A 20068-nucleotide genomic window follows, 5' to 3' on the forward strand; every position below is an offset into this window, starting at 1 on the left:
AGACTCCCTGGTTGAAGATTGTAATCCCTAGCAATCCTGTGTTACAAATAACCAGCTTAAAAAAACCTCACTCTTAGATCACAGACTGGCTGGTAATGAAAGAAAGAAATACCAGTTATAGATGCTGTCTACCACAAACCTTTTTCCCGTGGAATGTAACTACAAAACCAGAATAAGTTCTTAATTAATCAGCCTTTATCACTTTCCATTAGAAAGTATTTATCTTTAACAAATTATATAAAATATTTTGAAATGTGCTATCTTCTTATTTTTAGTATTCATTCGATCATTTCTGCCCACCAGGAGCATACTATGCTACTGGTTACTCATACAAAAATGAGTAAGACTCGGCTGCTGACCTCAAGTAGCCAGAGTGCAAGGAAGACACAGATGTGTAAATAGAGTATCAAGCAACATTGTGTGAGAAGAGCTCCCACAGAGCTAAGAATAACTTAGTCCAACACATCTACCTAAATATGGCGGGCAGGAAAGAAGGGGTCACAGGCAGGAGAGGGGAACAAGTGTGTGTTGGAAGGCACAAAAGCATGGAGATGGGAAGCAATGAAGGACTTAACATAAGACTCAATTTGTAAAACATATATTCTGATAGTAATATGAACCACTTGATGGAAGAGGCTCAAGAGTCAAGAAAGACACCTTGGGGCGCCTGGGTGGCTTAGTTGATTGAGCATCTGACTCTTGATTTCAGCTCAGGTCATGATCTTACAGTTGTGGGTAGTCCCACGTTGAGCCCCGCATCAGGCTCCATGCTGAGTTTGGAGCCTGCTTAAGATTCTCTCCCCTTCTTCCTCTGCCCCTCTCCCCTGCCCGTGCTCTCGCTCTTTCTCAAATAAAATTGAAAGAGAAAGAAAGAAAGAAAGAAAGAAAGAAAGAAAGAAAGAAAGAAAGAAAGAAAGAAAGAAAGAAAGAAAGAAAGAGAAAGAAATTGCACTCCCAGACATGCAGAATTGACCGATGCTTTCTTATAAACAGTTCCCACGTGGGAACTGTTTATAATGTGGCTAAGATAATGTGAAATCACCTTCTAGAATAGCAATGTTCTTTTACTAAAAGAATTCTCTGTAGGTGAAGAAAGCAATAATAATGACTTATAAATCATTAGAATATCTCAAGAGCAAAATTTTCCACATTCAGCCTGTCATGAATGAATGAGAAATTCTGTGTAGACAACTCATCTGATCAGCAAGAAAATGGGGCCTGTGGCGAAGGTCAGACATGATAACCTCGCAGAATGAGGCACAGGGATATATGGATTCTAAGACAGCAGATGATAAGAACAAAGGCTCTAACCCCACACATGAAGAGATGAAATTACAGTAAGCCTCTTGAGGGGAAAAAAAAAAAAAAGGTACTCGACACAAAAAATATACTGAGCAGATAGAAGGTACTTAATAAATATTTGTTCAATAAATGAACTGAAAAGTCATCGATTTAAGGACATAAAGGGTGTAATGCAGCTTCTTGACCCCCATAAAACAAAAGTCTATCTGTACACCATTATTTCTGTAGAACAAAGCTTTCCAACAAAATGGAGTTGCCTGGGCAGAGACAAGGGCAGCCAGAGTCCCCTAGGCCAGTCACCAACAGCTATGAGCTACGACCACAGAGTGCTGAGCAAATATTATTTTCCACATGTGCCTTGAGGAGAGGAACAAAAGGAGACCCTACACAGTGACTCCACACAGGCAGTAACCAGTCTTTCTGTCACGAGGTCTGCAGTAGCCAAATGTGGCTCTAACCACGTCCAGCAAGTAACCACTGCTAACGTGGGCCAGATTTGCCAACGTGGAAAAGCAAAGGGTCAGGTCAATAATTCCGGGAAATATCCTCATGCTGACAATGCTGCTTCACTGGAAGCATTTTTTTCCTCAAAAAGGGAATGATTTACCANATATAAAATAGCTCAAAGAAAGAAGTCAAAGTGATTTTGTAGTTTTCTGAAGTAGGTTTTATGTAACTTTAAGCTCTGTCTGATGCCCAAAAATATATTTAAGGTAACTCCTCGTGATTGCGTGGGCCAAATTCTGGATGGGGTGATGGATGTAAGCCACAGCAGTGAGGTGTGTCCCCATGCTGCCACCAAAGCTGGTTTCCTCGCACTCTTCTCCCCCTCCCGTCTCCCGGGACAGGGTGCCGCTCTGTGAGTCGGTCTGTGTGCGTGGCCAACATAGACCCACCATCAAAAAGGGCAAGCCTTCTGGCAAATGGGAGAAAGCCCCTCAGAGACAACTAAACAACAAACTAAACACACAACTTCAAATTCTCTTTGATGAGTAACAACCACTTAAAAGCAGCATCATTAATGATTGGTGGTGTGTAGGCAAGGCCTTATTTGGTCAGGATGGTTCTTCAAGAAAGAATTTTAAAAAGGTTGACTGAAGGGGCACCTGGGTGGCTCAGTTAGTTGAGCATCTGACTTCAACTCAGGTCATGATCTCATAGTTGGTGGGTTCAAGCCCCACATCAGGCTCTGTGCTGACAGCTCAGAGCCTGGAGCCTGCTTCAGATTCTGTGTCTCCCTCTCCCCTACCCCACTCACACTCTGTCTCTCTCCCTCTCTCAAAAATAAACAAACATTTTCAAAAAGTGTGAGGCGGGGGGAAGGTTGACTGAAGGCAGACTCTGAGGATGGGTGCTATTTCAATGTCTCCCAAGTAGGATATCATCCTACATGAGCAGTAACCATACAGAGGTATGGCAAGGGCACAGCTCCTCACATCTCCACAGGTGCATAATATGAATACTCAAGCTCTTCCATCTTCATTGTTGTTCCTGAGGGCTAAACGTCTATTTCCATGTTCAAGTGACCTGCTGAGTGGCTAGGTTTCAAAAGAGTGGCCACTGTCTTAGTTCTGTGAAAATCCCTAAAGAAATCTGTTGGGAAAGTATGAATGTTTTGACACTGGTTCTTAGTAGAAGCTTTTGGACCACCTTCTTGCAGTTACTTCACGGGACCTTGGTGGCTGAGCTGCCAGAGTTACATCAGTTTGATCAGTGCAGATGTGAAAAAGGCAGAGTCAACAGCTTGGAAAAGACCTGAGAGCCCACATGTTGGAAGATACTTTTGGTCATCAATAATAATGGGCCATTTTGCAAGTCACATGAAAATAAAGCAAGAGCCTGAGATATCTTACCCCAGGTTTTCTAAATATGACAGGACTTTAACTCTCAGGTGAGCACGTAGATTACCTGAAGCAAGAAGACACAACCTGTACTGCTTATCCAAGGCTTCACCTCATTCTGAGGGATGCTGACTTTTATGGGCAAGCCTGTCCCTGTAGAATCTGCCCTCTCGCAAGGGCACCTGGGGTGTCTCAGGTAGTTGGGCATCCAACTTCAGCTAGAGTCATGATCTCATGGTTCATGAGTTCGAGCCCTGTGTCAGGCTCTGTGCTGACAGCTCAGAGCCTGGAGCCTGCTTTGGATTCTGTGTCTCTCTCTCTCTCTCTCAAATAAACAAAATAAACAAACAAAAAAGAATCTGCCCTCTTGCTACATGTGACTACTGAGCCCTTGAAATGTGACTAGTTCAAACTGAGATGTGCCATGGAGTAAACTACATGCTGAGTTTTGAAGGCTCAGTTCAAAAATAAAAATGTAACATACATCATCAATGATTTTTATATTGATTACGTGTTGAAATGATATTTTGGGTACACTGTAATAAATAAAATATATGTAAATTAATTTCATCATTGTTTTTAATTTTTTTAATGTGGCTACTAGAATGTTTAAAATAGATATAAATACTTTTCATTTTATTTCTATTGGAAAACACTGTTCTAGATTCATGAATTGCTGGAAAAGATGGATATAACCTTTTGCAGAACGAGCAAAGATTTATCTACAGACCTTATAAAACAAGCATTTCCCATATTCTGCTGATCTTGTCATTAACAACATTTCTGAGTTCTTATTATAAGGCTCTCCTTCCATCTCACACAGTGATGGAGTCTCATTAATTTAGGCTTTTTCTTGAGCCAAATTATATGTTAAATGTAGTACAGTCAAGAATTGCCTTTGAGGGGCACCTGGGTGGCTCAGTGGGTTAAGCCTCCAACTCTTGATTTCAGCTCAGGTCATAATCTCAAGGTTCGTGAGATCGAGCCTCACATAGGGTGCTGCACTAACAGCACAGAGTCTGCTTGGGATTCTCTCTCTCCCTCTCACTCTTCTTCTCCCCCAGTTGTGCTCATGCTCTCTCTCTCCCTCAAAATAAATAAACAGACATTAAAATAAGTGTCTTTGCAAAGCTTCATCTTGATATCTCCCAATAATCTAAGATTTATATTCTCCTAATTTGCTGTCGATGATAAAATTTTACTTTAAAAACTACAATGTCCCTTCACAACTAAAGTGGATGGAACTAGAGGGTATTATGCTAAGTGAAATAAGCCAGTCAGAGAAAGACACATATCGTATGACTTCACTGATATGTGGAAAACAGATGAACATAAGGAAAGGGAAGCAAAAATAATATAAAAATAAGGAGGGAGACAAAACGTAAGATACTCTTAAATACAGAGGACAAACTGAGGGTTGCTGGAGGGATTGTAGGTGAGGGGAATGAGCTAAACGGGTAAGGGGCATTGAGGAAGGCATTTGTTAGGATGACAGTGGGTGTTATACATAGGGATGAATCACTGGAATCTACTCCTGAAATTATTATTGTACTATATGCTAACTAACTTGGATGTAAATTTATAAATAAGTAAATACATACATACGTACATACATAAGGAAACCACAATGTCTTCACTGGAATACCAACTTTGTTGGGGCATATGAAATATGTGAATGTAGCTATTCCCCCAAGTTCAGCAAATGTCCAGCCTCATGAAAGCAGGTGGGAGAAAAGTGAGAGAAATTATGACAAGAAAGCATCACGCCCACAGATGGTCAGAAAGAGAGTTCCTTTATTTATTCATTAAGCAGCATTATGAAATGCTCCCTTCCTGAAAATCATGCTTCCATTTGTGATTTTCTTTTCCTAGGCTTAATGATAGAATGGATAGATCATTCTCATAAAAGGAAGTAAGCTGACAGAAAATGTCAAATGTTCACCAAGTACCTCCTGCCTCTCATTACCTGGGTTTTGTTGTTATTGTTGATGTTTATTCAGGTGAGGACATGACTACATTCTTAACAGATATTTTTGGTTAGCTGATTGGCTGGTTGGCTGGTTGGTTGGATGGTTGGTTGGTTTGCAACAATGAAACTACTGTTTCAGGTTTTTCAACAGCTTTTCCAACTACTTCTCAACATCAACATTAAAGTTAAAAAAAAAGATGAAGGAATACGTAAGATGTCAACTAGTTTTCTCTCTTTATTGTGCTATTTGCTCCTTCTTTCCCATCTTGAATCTCCACCCGAATACCTCCTTTTCATGGAAATGGCTTTTGTTTTCTGCCATATAATGTTCTCCATGTTCATATACATGGAACATGAAACTTAACAAATTTGGAAGCCCACTTTAAGAATATAAAACTATAGGGGTGTCTGGGTGGCTCAGTGGGTTAAGTGTCCAACTTTGGCTCATGATCTCACGGTTCACAAGTTCAAGCCCTGTGTCAGGCTCTGTGCTGCCAGCTCAGAGCCTGGAGCCTGCTTCAGATTCNGCTTGAATTCATGACCCTAAGATTAAGAGTCACATGCTCTACCAACTGAACCAGCCAGGCACCCCTTAAAATTAGGTATAGGACCTTAAAAGGTACCCATGCAAGTGGGAGTCTCTAAGATGTAAGCTTTATCAGCTTCACAGGAAATCAGCTCTGCTCATAAAATACAGACATAATATATATATGTGCAGGGTTTGAGGGGCAGATTCTTGTGTCACTACTAAAAATGCCCTGATAATAATGCTCTTATGGTTTAAAAAAAAAAAAAGAATACTCAAGGCTTTCAACAAATTGTACTAAACTTATTTTAACATTTAATAAATTTAGCACTATTTATTAATTTGAGAAGTAGCAGACTTACCATGTTAAATCTTTCTTATTCAAAAACTCAGTATAAATTTTCCCACTTAGTCACGTCCCATCCACAAGGAATTTACAATCCAATAAGAAAATAGTAAGCGTGTACACAAATAGCCACAGGAAAAGTGGAAAGTACAAACTGTACAACGTGAAACTGAAGGGAGAAAATACTCAAGAGAGTTAAGGGCTGATCTGTGTAGCTCTGGCATGCATGAAAAGGAGGAGGGGAACGAGTAAAGAAGACGGGCACCTGGCAGAAAGGAAGCTCAGCCAGGGCACGGGGACACTAAGAGGAGGTAAATACGCAGCTCAGTGGGGCTGGCATGCACAGGCCAACGGGGAGCAAAGAGAGACAAGACTAGCAAGGTGGCCGGAGCCCTAAGAACACCAGGACAGAGGACTCGATCCTCAATTCTGCAGGGCAGTGCAGTCTGGGGCCAAGCCAAGCCAAGAGAGAGCTCTGTTTTAAGATCAGTCAGTCAGGGAGGTGAAAGGGCCGGGACTCATTAGAGGGCGGTTATCGGTTATAACAGTGCATGAGAGAGGGCATGAGGCCTGAGCCAGAGTAAAAGAAGTGAGAACAGAAAGGACGAGAACGGTGAAACACACCACAGGGCACCAGCAATGAGAATCCAACTGCTGGTTAGATTAGGGAGAGAAAGCAAAGCGTTTGTGTTCTTAAGCCTGGGTGAATAGCAGAGCGGTGGAGCCATTAATACAGACGAAGGAAGCGGAACGCCATGTTTGAGTGAAAGACGGTCAATCTATTTTCACATATGCGACGTTTAACATGTAGGCAGGCTAGCCAAACAGACATCCTGAACTAGAGCCCGAAGTGGGAGGGCTGCCCTCTCTTGCTAAGGAGGGCGACACATTTCACAGCTCCTCTGGACCCCAATAGATGAAGCTCCCTTTCATAGCACGTTGGGCCTACTCGCACTCTGCAAGCTTCTCATCTTCCAGAGAAACTTCATTGAGACTCCTCTGCCTAGTCAGAAAGTGCTCTCCTTCAGCATCTTAGAGGGCTACCTAGCTGGGACAGCCCTTGAATAAACTCTGCATCCCTGAGCAGGCACGACATTATTCAAAAGCTTTGTGAAACCACGGGGGAAAAAATCCAGCCGACCCATAGAACTAGGTAAATTCAGCTATATTTCAAAATAAAATTTATGCGGCCGAGACTATTACAGGGCACAAGTCCAGTTTTGTTTTAAACAGAACACGAATTTTTAAAACAACAGTAACTCAGCTTCACTACCAAACTATACTTTGAAATTATTTTTTCTTATAAGCTAAATGTGCAAAGTAATCACTAATAGAGATTTGGTATAAGAATATTATAAATATGATATTTTCCTGAACTAAAATTTTGGTGACTCCTGGTTCAAAGGTAATAACCAAGCTGAAAAGACAAAACTGACAACTATGGAATATTCCAGAATGCTTTTATTTTAGCAGCCACTAAATTTGCAATACCTGAGTGTTGGGGGGTGGTGGAGTACAAAGGATTTTAATTAACATGAAATTATACCTTGCAAAACATTAAAATATACAAACCTCGTAATGTTCATATTCATCCACATCAAATGTCTCAAAGTCAAAAAATCCATGTTGTAATCCCTAAAAGCAGAATTTGAATTAGTTTTTCCACAGCAAAATGATAAGTCTTTTAGCCATTCGTGCTCACAAATGATCCTCACTAACCTGAAGGGAAAAGCTTGAAACCTTTCATTTATAAGACACCTCTCTAGAAATCATCTATTATTCGTAATTTTGCTTTGACACTTTCTTACAAGTGGGACTTAACACTTAGAAAAACATGAAAATATGTCCCACGAAATAGATCTAGAGTCCTAATTTACATTGGTTTTGTGTGTAAGTAAATTATGTATATAAAATGCAGCATACTAGCAAATCGTATAGTTAAAACCCATTGGGAACTATGCAATTAATTCATATCAAACTATGATAGAATACATAATCATCATTACATTTTCAGATAGGAGAAGAAAATTCAAGTATTCATAGGTGCTTTTATTTTCCCTTCAGCATTAATGAGATACTTGGCAAAAAGGGCATTTACACTCAATAGGCCCTTATTTGTTCCTAAAACTCTGCTTTGAGAGAATTTGTTTTAAGGTAATAGTTCCTGACAGAGTACAAGTGTACTTGACTGCTCATACCATTTAGAGGAAGAGCTGATATTTTTAACAGCACAAAGAAAAACGTGCATTACTCCTTTTTATAACTAATGACTTAGAGCTTTTCAAAACTATCCTGCTTGCTCAGTTATAATATTTTGAAGAGGAAAGAGTCTCTTCTTTTATGTCAGGAAGCTATACAGATTAGAATAGAATACAAACCCACAGTCACTTTTAAAAGTTACATATTCAAGTCATTGAAATAGGAGAAACTGCTAAGCCAAGCTACAGTGCATCCATATTTGAAAATACTGTAGAGACCGGTGTTTTCCAAACTGTAGAGCCTGGATCACCTGCAACAGAAGCACTTACAGTAATGTAGACTTAAAGCACCAATTCCTAAACCCCATCCCAGAACTACTAAATGTGATTCTTTGGGGGGTAGGATAGGCATTTTAACATGCCTTCTAGGTGATTCTTATATATGATAAATTCTGACAACACTGTTTTAGTTGACCTCCACTTATAAGCAAAACAAGTTATTTAAATTATTTCACCTTTAAACAAAGCACCTCAGTTGATTCCAGTGAAAGCAGTGAGAAGAATAAACCCTGAATTATAACCTTCCTTCCTTTCTCTTCACTTAAAGTGTGTGTTTGTGTATGTTTCTGTGTATAGCTCACACACACATGAACTATGCATATGATGATGCCAATACCACAAGATCAGACAGATATGCTTCCTAAGAAGGCAAAATGCAGCCATAACTCTGTCTACACTCTTAGGAGGCATGGTACTCATTGGCACAAAAACTGCTCAGACCATGATGGCTTGTATAGGAGAGTGTGCAGAGGGGTAATGGGTCTCAGTTGCTTAAAGACATATTGACCACTATCAGGCCTTCTAAAATCTCATCTACATTCAGGTAAAATTAACCCTAACATTTGATGAAACGAGAAATTTACAGGGGATGTTTTTCATGAGCAAACTACAGCTTTCCTCTATAACAGGAAGGATGTCATAAATTCTATATCGAGTTACCAAGTTACCATAACAGGCAGGGATATTCCAGGGTGAACTCTTTGTGAACTTCATAAATTTATAAAAGAAACAGCCTGCACCAGATGGCAGAAGAGGCGAAATAATAATAACAATAATAATAACAACAATAATAACGATAAACAAATTTCTTTCCCTCGGGCATATTTTTTAAATGCTATAATTAGGGTTCTTAACTTGTGTTCCTAGAAGTCTATGTTTGTGACATTATTTGCGGGCTAGAGTATTTTGATGGTTTTTAAGTGAAAAGAAAAATATTTGAAAACTATTTTAAAGTTTTATGGAGTTTAAACTCATTTTTAAATGAAATATCAAAGCCAAACCAAACATACAAAAAACAACAAGCGTATTTATCATACCAATTTTCCCAACTCAAAACATAACAAAATAAGTGTATATTATGGTAGAGAAAAGAAACTGGAACAAGAATGACCGCCAATAGTGTGTTCATAGTCCATAAATGACCCCTGCCAATGGATTACAACGTTCTTAACTGACAAATCATGGCTATATGTTCAAGATGGAATGATGCACTGTGAACCTGCATTAGAATTCGCAGTGTAGCTTGCATGACTTCTCAGTAAATCAGTGCTTCTAGAATACATTCTTAAAATTCTCAAAAATATTTTAGATTAACTTGTCCGTTATATATATATACGAATAACTAAAGAACTAGGCCTCTAAACTATACAGAACATCAAATCACCCAGAGGGATTGCTCAAACAGACCGCAGGGCCCCACTAACACAGTTAATGGCTCGATCAGTCTTGGATGAGGACCGGGAATTTGCATCTCTAACAAGCCCCACGCTTTGACAAACCATTGAGTCATAACATACCCTGATATGCTATTAGAAAACTCCAAATGGATAAGGAAATCTGAGCAGGATTTGGCCCTGCTAAGAACTCCCTGTGGCTCTGAGACTGACTTCACCTCTCTGAGGTTGCTTCCTCATCTGTAAAGATGAGATAATATCTGGCCTACTTACTACTTCACAGGTGTGTAATAATATCCAGGTAGGAAACCAACATGGAAATGTTCTCCTCCACACTGACAGAGGTGTGGGGTGGCTTCCAGTCTCTCCCACACCAAGCTCTAGCTTGATAAGGAAGCTGAACCGGTGACAAAGCAATGTCACAGGCACAGCAGGAGACAGGAGCGACCCATCTGCCGGGGAATAGTAATGACTTCAGTGAGAAAGGGCAATCCCTTCTAGCTCAATAAGGAGTTGCAGAGTTACCCGCAGACACCCCCTCAATTTGTCCAACAATCTATATTTTACAGATTGATCATTGTTCATGAAGTGGAAAGCCTTCTGCTTACTGCCTGCCCTCTCTTCTCTCCATGACAAACAAGAATATTGACATTATTCCTTTCTGATATTGTGAAACTACTGTGTCAACTACAGTAAGGAGAATTATTATTACCTTTCTGATTCCCTGCAAACAGTCGAGGATGGTGAGATTGTAAGTGCAATTTCCAAAGGAAGCATCCCTATAAATACACACACACAGAAAAAAAAATAACACTAAAAATGTACATTCAGAATATTCAAATAAGACAATGCTAAAGTCAATTGAAGATATGCTTCTTTGGCTTCACAGCTGTCAACATGGTAAATTTATGCAACACATCAGCTCCTACTAGTTAACTACTCTTACAGCTTAACTGAAGCGTTTCTGAAACTGCTTTAATCCAATGGGCAGAATTAATAAGAAAAGCAAATTCAAGAGCCTGAGGTCTGAAGTCAGATTGCCTTTGTTCAAATTTCAACTCTGCCACATACTGGCTGAAACCTTGAGCAACTTATTTTACCTCTGTGAGTCTGTTTCCCATCTCTGATATGATGTTACTGATGGTATCTCCATTCATAGGATTATTGTCAGATTACATTTAATAAATGGAAGTCCTGGGGTGCCTGGGTGGCTCAGTTGGTTAAGTGGGTGACTCTTGATTTTGGCTCAGGTCATGACCTCACGGTTTGTGGAGTCGAGCCCTGTGTTGGGTTCTGCGCTGACAGCACAGAGCCTGCTTGGGATTCTCTCTCTACCTCTCTCTCTGCCCCTCCGCTGCTCTCTCTCTCGCTCTCTCTCTCTCAAAATAAATAAACTTTAAAAAATAAAGATAAATGTAAAGTCCTGGCACATAGGAACCACCTACTAAATATTATGATTTTTCTTGATAGTATTAACCTGAGCTGTTCCATTCAGTAAACGATTCATAATCACTAACGGTATTCTGATAGAGGAATAACCACCTATCAGGAATATGGTAAATAATAAGCATAAAAATGTAAGGAGGACAATGTAGGCAGGTCAACAGAAGCTAGCTGCTATTTTCCTGGATTAAATGACACCCCTTCTATCTACACCCCCCCCCTCAAAAAATGCAAAAGGCAGTCATGCTTCCAAACAGTCTCCTCTCAGGATCCACGAGAGCTTCCATGCACCATGAAGTGTTGTATTAGAAGGAGTGGGAAGCCACTACACCGAAAATTGAGTACTTCATACTTTATTTAAGTTTTTAGAGCAACTTAGCAGACCTGCTTTAGGCAACATAAAACTGAAGTATCAAGTTCAGGTCAGTTAAGCAAGAACTGGCACTGGAGCTTTAACACTAGCAATGTTCCAAGGTGTCCAAGGCAAGAAACTTGACCTCCAGGCTCTCAGTCTCTCTGCCCCGCCCCCATTGCTGACCCGAAGGAATAGGGCTGTCAGGCACCTGCCAATGACAGAGTTAATGCACCACACAAAGTCAGTTCAAGGGCAGCAGTAGGGAAGGTGCCAGAAGATGACGCTCCATGGGAAGAAAAGGACCTTTAAGGACTTTAACATATAATTAACATAAAACTGAGTTTTACATCACAACCATCCAATGTAACTTGAACCTATGGCAGGTAAGCCATAAATTAAAGTGAAGCTTCAATGTCACTGGGTTTCAACATCCTGATAACTTAATATAAAAATAGGAAGTTAGCAAGGCAATGTACAGAAATGTTTAAGTTCTGAAACTTCAAAGATTTTTGTTTTGTTTGCTTAAGCCTCACTCAACACGAGGATTAAACTCATGGCCCTGAGATCAAGACCCGAGCTGTCTAATCGAATGAGCCACCCAGATGCTCTTGAAACTTCAAAGTTAACCTATGTTAATAGGAAGGATTATTCTAGATATGTAAATCTCATTTCAACACTTATTTTTTTAATGCTATCTGAAGCCATGGGTCAGTGCAAACCAAAATAGCTCCTTTTCCAAATATCCTGTAAAGACATAAACCACATATTAAAAACCAAATCTTAATGGACTAAACCAGAGAAAGGTATAGCTTGAGCTCTAAGACAAAATAGGAGGATATATCAAAAATCACATATTCTTTTATAGATACTTGTCTCTTTGGCTCAAGGGTTCAGAGTCTTTCATGTGTCATGGACCCCTTAGAAATCTGATGAAGCCTGTGAACGCCTCTTCTCAGAATGATGTTTTTAAATGCATATAATAAAATATATATGAATAACAGAAGACTAATTTGATCAAATTTATCAAAATACAAAAAAAGAATTTATAATACCATATTTACTTATTTACTGTTTTATTAATATATAACAAGACCTAGTAGGTCTAACAATGACTATAATTTTGAAGAAGGAATGAACATAAATAATAAGAAATGTGAAATATATAAGATGCATGTAAAAATTATAATGGATATAAAAATGTCTGTAATTTCTATTGTGACATTCATATTGTAAATACTACTATAGTTTATTTCCAACATTTATAATTGAATGTAGTCTTCTAAGTTGTAAGATCAGTAAAAACAAAGTCACTTTTTTGTCATCCAAACTCAGTGACTCTCTGAACTATCTCCACAGACCCTAGATTAAAAACTCCTGCTTCGGTAAAGAAAAAAAAAACACCTTTTTATTTAAAAGAGTAAAACAATTTTAAGAATTGTAGGTGCTCCTTATTCTCTGAAGTATATTTTCCCATGCTTAGACTCACCTAAACAAATTCACATATGTAGGTGATCAGAAAAGCTCCAGGCCTAGTCTTTCTGACTGTCTGCAAAGTTTAGGGACATTATCATGATATCTCTTGGCCTGTCACAACCACAATTTTTACTAGTGACTGAAAAGGGAGCTCTGGTGACCTGGTGATCAAATATATAGACCTGAGAGAGGAAGGCGAGTTAACATGCCATGTGACAGAATTAGGATACAAAGCAGTCACAGCAGGCTGGAAAGACAGGTAGAAGTTTACAGCTTGAAATATAATAAGGGATGCAACAAAATGAGGTCACATTCTCAGAACTGGGGAAAGGCGATGACACACCAAAGGACATGACACCCACTCCTCAGGAGAATTAATCCTCATGATAGTGGCGCAAAGACAAATAGGTTACGCAAACCTGCCCCATACTGAGCAAGAGAAATGGCTTATTAGTGGGACCTGGCTCCTACTTAGACAAAGGAGAGTAACCATAAAAGTGAACGGACACAAAAACATGTTATATATTCTCTGCGGGGAGAAGGAGAGAGAGAAAGAGAAGGTAGAGATGGCAGACTGAACACGTGTATCTACCAAAACCACACTAAAAAGAGAATTTTGAAAGGATTTTTAAGAAAGGAATCTAACTGGGGCACCTGGGTGGCTCAGTCGGTTAAGCGACCGACTTCGACTCGAGTCCTAACCTTGCAGTTTGTGAGTTTGAACCCCACATTGGGCTCTGTGCTGACAGCTCAGAGCCTGGAGCCTGCTTCAGATTCTGTGTCACCCCCTCTCTCTGCCACTCCCCTGTTCTTCTCTCTGTCTCTCAATAATAAATAAAAATGTTACAAAATTTTTAAAAAGAAAGGAATCTTACAAGTTCAGGGAGAATAAGAGAGCAGAAGATAGCAATAAAATTTTGAAAACTGGAAATCAGACAGAGGAGTGGTAATAAATTGCAGAACAAAGAAAACAGAATATTAAGGTGACAAAGTCAGAGAATCCACCCAATTAATACTAGAGATTTCCCAAAAGGCTCAGGAATTGGCAGCATTGTGTTCTTCTGGAGATGAGAATGAAGGAAGTGACTGAAATAAGATTGAAAGTGCATTTAAGAAGCTGAGAGATTTTATTCTATAAAAGAAACTTTTTCTCCCATGTTGCAAATCAATCTTCCCTGCAGATTTCCTTCAACCCGCAATAAAGTTAGAAGCATCAGAAAACAGAATGATTGGCCCTGGAAGGCAGCAAGATACCTGCCCCATACAACATTCAAGTTTGAATTGGAGGATTGCTTCAGGACTTTTTTTCACCTATTTTGTTATAAGAAATGGAGATGGAGGTTAGGAAAACACCAGGCTCTGTTAACCACAGCAATGTCCCTTCGACTCTCAACTGTATCTTCATTCAACACAACTGACGATCACTTTCTTCTCCAGTAATCTCTCCTGTTCCTTCTCAACAGAATTTAAACACTTTCAGGTCTCTTTAAAGAAAAATCTCAAACTTTCTTGACTCAACATCTCCCCTCAATCACCACCCTCTCTTGGGCCTCCTCTTTAAAACAAGACTTCTCTGAAGAATTAACTTCTCTCCTTGATCCATTTTCCCTCCTCTCACATCTTAACAATCTCTGATCTGTTTCCACCCTCGTCCACGCCAAGAACATGTCACACGAAAGTTACCAATTATCTCCATACTGCTAAGCCTGGGGGGTTTTGTTTTTAATTGAGATAAAATTCACACTTTATCCTTTTTAAAGTGTACAATTTGGTGATTACTTTTATATTCAAAATTATTTTCACATTATATTATATTCACAATTCCTATTATCATGAATTCCAAAGCAGCTATATCCCCTGAAAAAAGAAATTCTGTTCCCATTTGCAGTGACTGCTCACTTACCTTGCCCACTGTTGCAATCAGTAATCTACCTTCTGTCCCTCTGGATCTGCTTCTTCCAAGCCCAGGGAACATTTCCCAAGCATCATTTTACAGAATTTGTCAGCAACAATAACTCACTCCTTTGAAAACTGTCTTCACTGGATTCCTGGATTTTCCTTCTACCTCTCCAAACACCGTGACTGCCCAATCTCCCTGGCAAGGACATCCTTCACCTCCCAATCCCTAAAAGTTAGAGCTTCTCAAGGTTCAATCCCAGACTCAAATTCTTCTCACTTCCATGCTCTTTCCCTAGCCCAGGATTAGTTCCCATGCATCAGCATCACCTGGCTGGTTCCTTAAACTCAGAATGCTGGACCCCACCAGAGGTCCTGATCAAATGGGGGCAGGACCTGAAAATCAGCATTTCTAACAGGTCTCTGGGAGGGTGCTGATGAAGCTGGTAGGAAGGAGCACATTTTGAGAACTGCCCTTGCACAGTCTCATCCATATAAACTGCCATCAATCTACCCAATGACCCTCACATTTCTGTCTCTAGCACAAACTCCTTAAAACTGCAAAACAGGGGCACCAGGGTAGCTCAGTGGGTTGACCATCCAACCCTTAATTTCAGATCAGGTAATGAACTCAAGGTGCATGGGATTGAGCCCTGCTTCAGGCTCCACGCTGAGCATGGAGTTTGCTTTAGATTCTCTGTCTCTCCCTCTCTATGCCCCTCCCTTGCTTGCTCTCGCTCTCTCTCTCTCTCTCTCTCTTCCTCCATCCCCCTCTCTCTCTCTCAAAATAAATAAATAAATATTTTTTAGCCACATACATGACCTTCACACTTGAGTGTCTTAAGGCATCTCATATTCCCTATGAAAGAAGACCCTCTTACACCTGTCCTCACCCCCAAACAACAGCAATAATCCAGTCCTCCAGCGCTATCTCTTAAAAGACACAGCTTCCACAATCACTCAAGCTAGAACTGACATTCCTGCATCTCTCATTCCCTCTATCCTGACCACTACCGTGTCCCATTGCTTCTCCCTCTTAACTGCCTCAACTGACTTCCCTCTGATCCCTGCCGCTCCCCCCCCCCACCTCTCAGGTGGACTCCCACAACAGCCTTTCCACCCACACCTTGCCATTCTAATCAGTCTTCTCCCATCACCCAGAGTGATAATTTTTTTTAAAGCACATCCGATCCAGTCACTCTTCAACTATAACCCTTCACTGACTTCTACTGTTCTTGCAGGAAAGTTCAAAATGTCAACGAACAGAAGTCCTGGTGGTATCTGGCTCTGCCTGCCTAGGCCTCCTCATTTTATGCTCCTCCACAATCTGCCCATCACAAGGCCTTGCCTGAGATAGGCCCTCTGATCTCATCACAGGACCTTTGCTCCTGCTGGTCACAGGTCTCCTGCTACCTTTTGCCTAAGTCACCCTAGTTATCCTTCAGATCCCAACTAAAAGATCAAAGTCTCCGGGGGAAAATCTCCACCCCACCCTGGCTAGAGCACGTCCCCAGCTTTTTTCAATTGTACTTCATCAAACATACTTTGACATATTATGGCATGCTTATTTGATTCTCTGCCTCTCTCTTTTTAACAGCCTCAAAGAAGACAGGATCTATACATTTTTTTTTACTTACCCTTCTCTCCCTAGTACCTAGAATACTGCTTAGAACAAAATAGATATTGAATAAACATTTCAATTAAGTAAAGGAGCTTGTCAAGTGATATTAAGCACACATTTATTTTAACCCAGACACTTCAGAGAGGCTATAAAGAGCTTTTACAACTTAAATCACTACATTAATGTGATATAAAGTTTTAAACTCCCACAGTTTAAATTGCAACTATAGCTCCCAATTGTTTACTTAACTCCTGGTTTGCTTTTTTACTCATTTATCAATGTATTCATTCACTCATTTATTCATTCATTCATATTTATTGAGCCAAATATTTACTGAGTTGAATAAGAGGACATGTATTGTTCATTCTCTCTCTCCTAAAGGACCACTGACATCCACAGACTTTAAATGTGGGAAGAAGCATGCACACCCCATGCTGTCCAGGGAAACCACAGCTCTTACCTTTATCTGTCATGATAGTTGTGTCATGCATGGCATCAACTCCCTTAAACAGGAGTTAAAAGGCAACACTGCTCTTCATTCAGAAAGAAGTTCACATCCCAAATACCCAGGGTTTCTAATCATTCATCTCTGCTGAAGAATAAATCCTACATCTCTAGCCCCAATATGGAAGACTAATGTTATAGCTAAGAGCTGTCTAGACACATCCAAATATAAATTTAACCCAACCTCATGCTTGACCATCTAAACATCATCCATCCCAACAACTCTCTTCATAAATGTGACGTCCAGCATAATAGCCAGACGAACCATAAAAGTATTATGAAGCGATTATAAAAAGCCACTAACTATGACCTTGGGAGTGGCTGACAGTCAACAAATATTTGTTGAATGAAAAACTAAACGAATGAATATTTGAATAGATGAAGCAAGACAGTCAACAAATATTTGCTGAATGAAAAACTAAACGAATGAATATTTGAATAGATGAAGCTATGGAATCTTTTTTATGTTTTTGTACTTATTTTGCAGAAAAGGAATAGAAGAAACATTAAATCTAAGAAAACTAGAATCACCCTCCACAATGAGATAAAAAGAGAAAGGGCTGAATTCACTATTGCCATAGAGCATAGGCTCCCAAGAAGTGATTACTGAATATTCAGGAATTTTGTAAATCCCAAATCAGCATTGCTGGCTGTATTTATACCACAGAAATCAACAAATGCTTTTTACTTACAGAGCCTGTTTGCCAACATACCACAGCTTGTAACCTAAGAATATAGACATCAGTCAGAAAGAAGTAACCTTGTAAATGTTAATAATGTGGAGCCAAATCCAGAAATGAAAGAATACATTCACACAAAGCAATAAGAAGGTATTTCCGGTAATGAAGTTGTTGGAAGTGAAGAAAGAATGAAGAACAGAGGCACAGGGTTTAAAATATAGAGACTTTAGGGGCTCCTGGGTGGCTCAGCTGGTTAAGCGTCTGACTTCAGCTCACGTCATAATCTGGTGGTTTGTGGGTTTGAGCCCCGTGTCAGACTCAGAGCCTGGAGTCTGCTTCGGATTCTGTGTCTCCCTCTCTCTCTCTGCCCCTCACTCATTCACACTCTGTCTCTCTCTGTCTCAAAAATAAATAAACATTAATAAATAAATAAAATGTAGAAACTACACTAAAGAATACAAAAAGAGCTGACAGAAGAAATATTGGGGATGGCTATGATCTACATATGTTTTAATTCCATGATTCTCTGTGAGTTCTCTGGATAGCAACTAGTTAGGAGGTATGCCAATATCTTCAGAGCCATGGATTGGAAAGGATCTCAAAGGTTATCTAAGCACCCTTCCAAGCACTGACCTAAATCCATCTACACAACTGCACAAGATCATGAGATTTTTAGGGACCAGGAACGTGTCCTTTATGTCTGCATGCCCAGAGTCTAGCACAGTGTTGGCTCCATTAATGTTTTAAATGTCAAATGAATGAATAAATGATCACTACCAGGAGACCATTCATCTTATATCTGAATGGCTCTAGTGGCTAGGAACTACTGACCCCNGTTATCTGAACCAATTTCCACATTGAATCACTGCCATGTTCCAAAAACAGAGAATAGATGTCACTCACCTCCTTACACATTTTTAGTGTGTCATAAAGACCCAGACAAGTTGTTTCTGTTCTCAGATCCTATATAATGGTGCTTATTTACCACTTGAACAAGAAAAATCTGATAAAGAGTCTGCTTTTCATGGTAGTCCAAGTTACTCAACATGCCCCAGCTGCTGAGAATGGANCTGAATCACTGCCATGTTCCAAAAACAGAGAATAGATGTCACTCACTTCCTTACACATTTTTAGTGTGTCATAAAGACCCAGACAGTTGTTTCTGTTCTCAGATCCTATATAACGGTGCTTATTTACCACTTGAACAAGAAAAATCTGATGAAGAGTCTGCTTTTCATGGTAGTCCAAGTTACTCAACATGCCCCAGCTGCTGAGAATGGATTCAACAGTTTGTACTGGATAAGCCATCTATTTTTATCTATTTTCTACATTCAGGAAACTGGCACAGTCTCACTACTCAAAACTAATGCATATCTTTTTCATATCTTTTTCATCACACCAAGCGTTTAAAACAAAGGTTTATTAAAGATCCATGGGGGCAGAAATAACCCCAAAGACCACCACTGAGAAAGCAAAGAGGTAGCCATCATAAGGAAAAATTGAAAATGAAAGTAAAATCTTTTAAAGGGTAAAATAAATTGTGTTTCTACATTTATGATACTTGAGAGAAAAGCATGGTAAGGAAAACTTTCCCTTTGAAATACAAAGTTAATTGCTAAATACACTTTGACAAAAATCACAATATCGTATTTAAGCTAACAAATATTTGGCTTAACGTTTTCTGTGAGGAGATAGATTTTACAATTACATCTAACATCTACCAGCACATGTTTACTTTACTTTAGAAGAAAGAAGGCAGCCTAATGCCAAGTTCTAAGTGGTTGACCCCTTTGAGCCTTTGTTTAGAGACCTACAAGCTCTGGCATGCCCAGATGATCTACAGTCATTGCTTCGGAGATTTCCCACCAAGGCTCAGTCACATTAAGACACAGCTCAGCAACAGGGATATCACTAGGAGTCATCCCCGAACACAACAAACCCCGCCCTTAATACAAACAGAATGGATTCGTTTTCATGACAAATGTCATTAAAGGACTGCCGTTGGGAGGCTTGTGGGTCCTCTGCTAAGAAAGGTTTTCTAGCCTCACAAGTGCTCTAAGAGAAAAGTTGTATGTTCCTGTTCATATTAGATAAAATACCATTATTTGATAAGCCATCTATTTCCAAGACTCTCAGGAAACAACACAAAAACAGTCCGACAAATGACAGCATATTATTCAA

The 20068-nt window shown here is 39.7% G+C and overlaps 1 protein-coding gene across 1 annotated transcript in view; it reads right to left on the reverse strand.

Moving 5' to 3' along the window:
* The window catches only part of CDC14A (cell division cycle 14A), a 145061-nt gene that overhangs the window by 54493 nt on the left and 70500 nt on the right, over window positions 1-20068 (reverse strand). The window contains 2 exon segments of the mRNA XM_077746090.1: window positions 7557-7619; window positions 10628-10694. Coding sequence (XP_077602216.1) covers window positions 7557-7619; window positions 10628-10694 — 130 coding nt within the window.

The sequence above is a fragment of the Crocuta crocuta genome, unplaced genomic scaffold (assembly GCF_008692635.1).
Source record: "Crocuta crocuta isolate KB4526 unplaced genomic scaffold, BGI_CrCroc_1.0 scaffold48, whole genome shotgun sequence".
Lineage (NCBI taxonomy): Eukaryota > Metazoa > Chordata > Mammalia > Carnivora > Hyaenidae > Crocuta > Crocuta crocuta.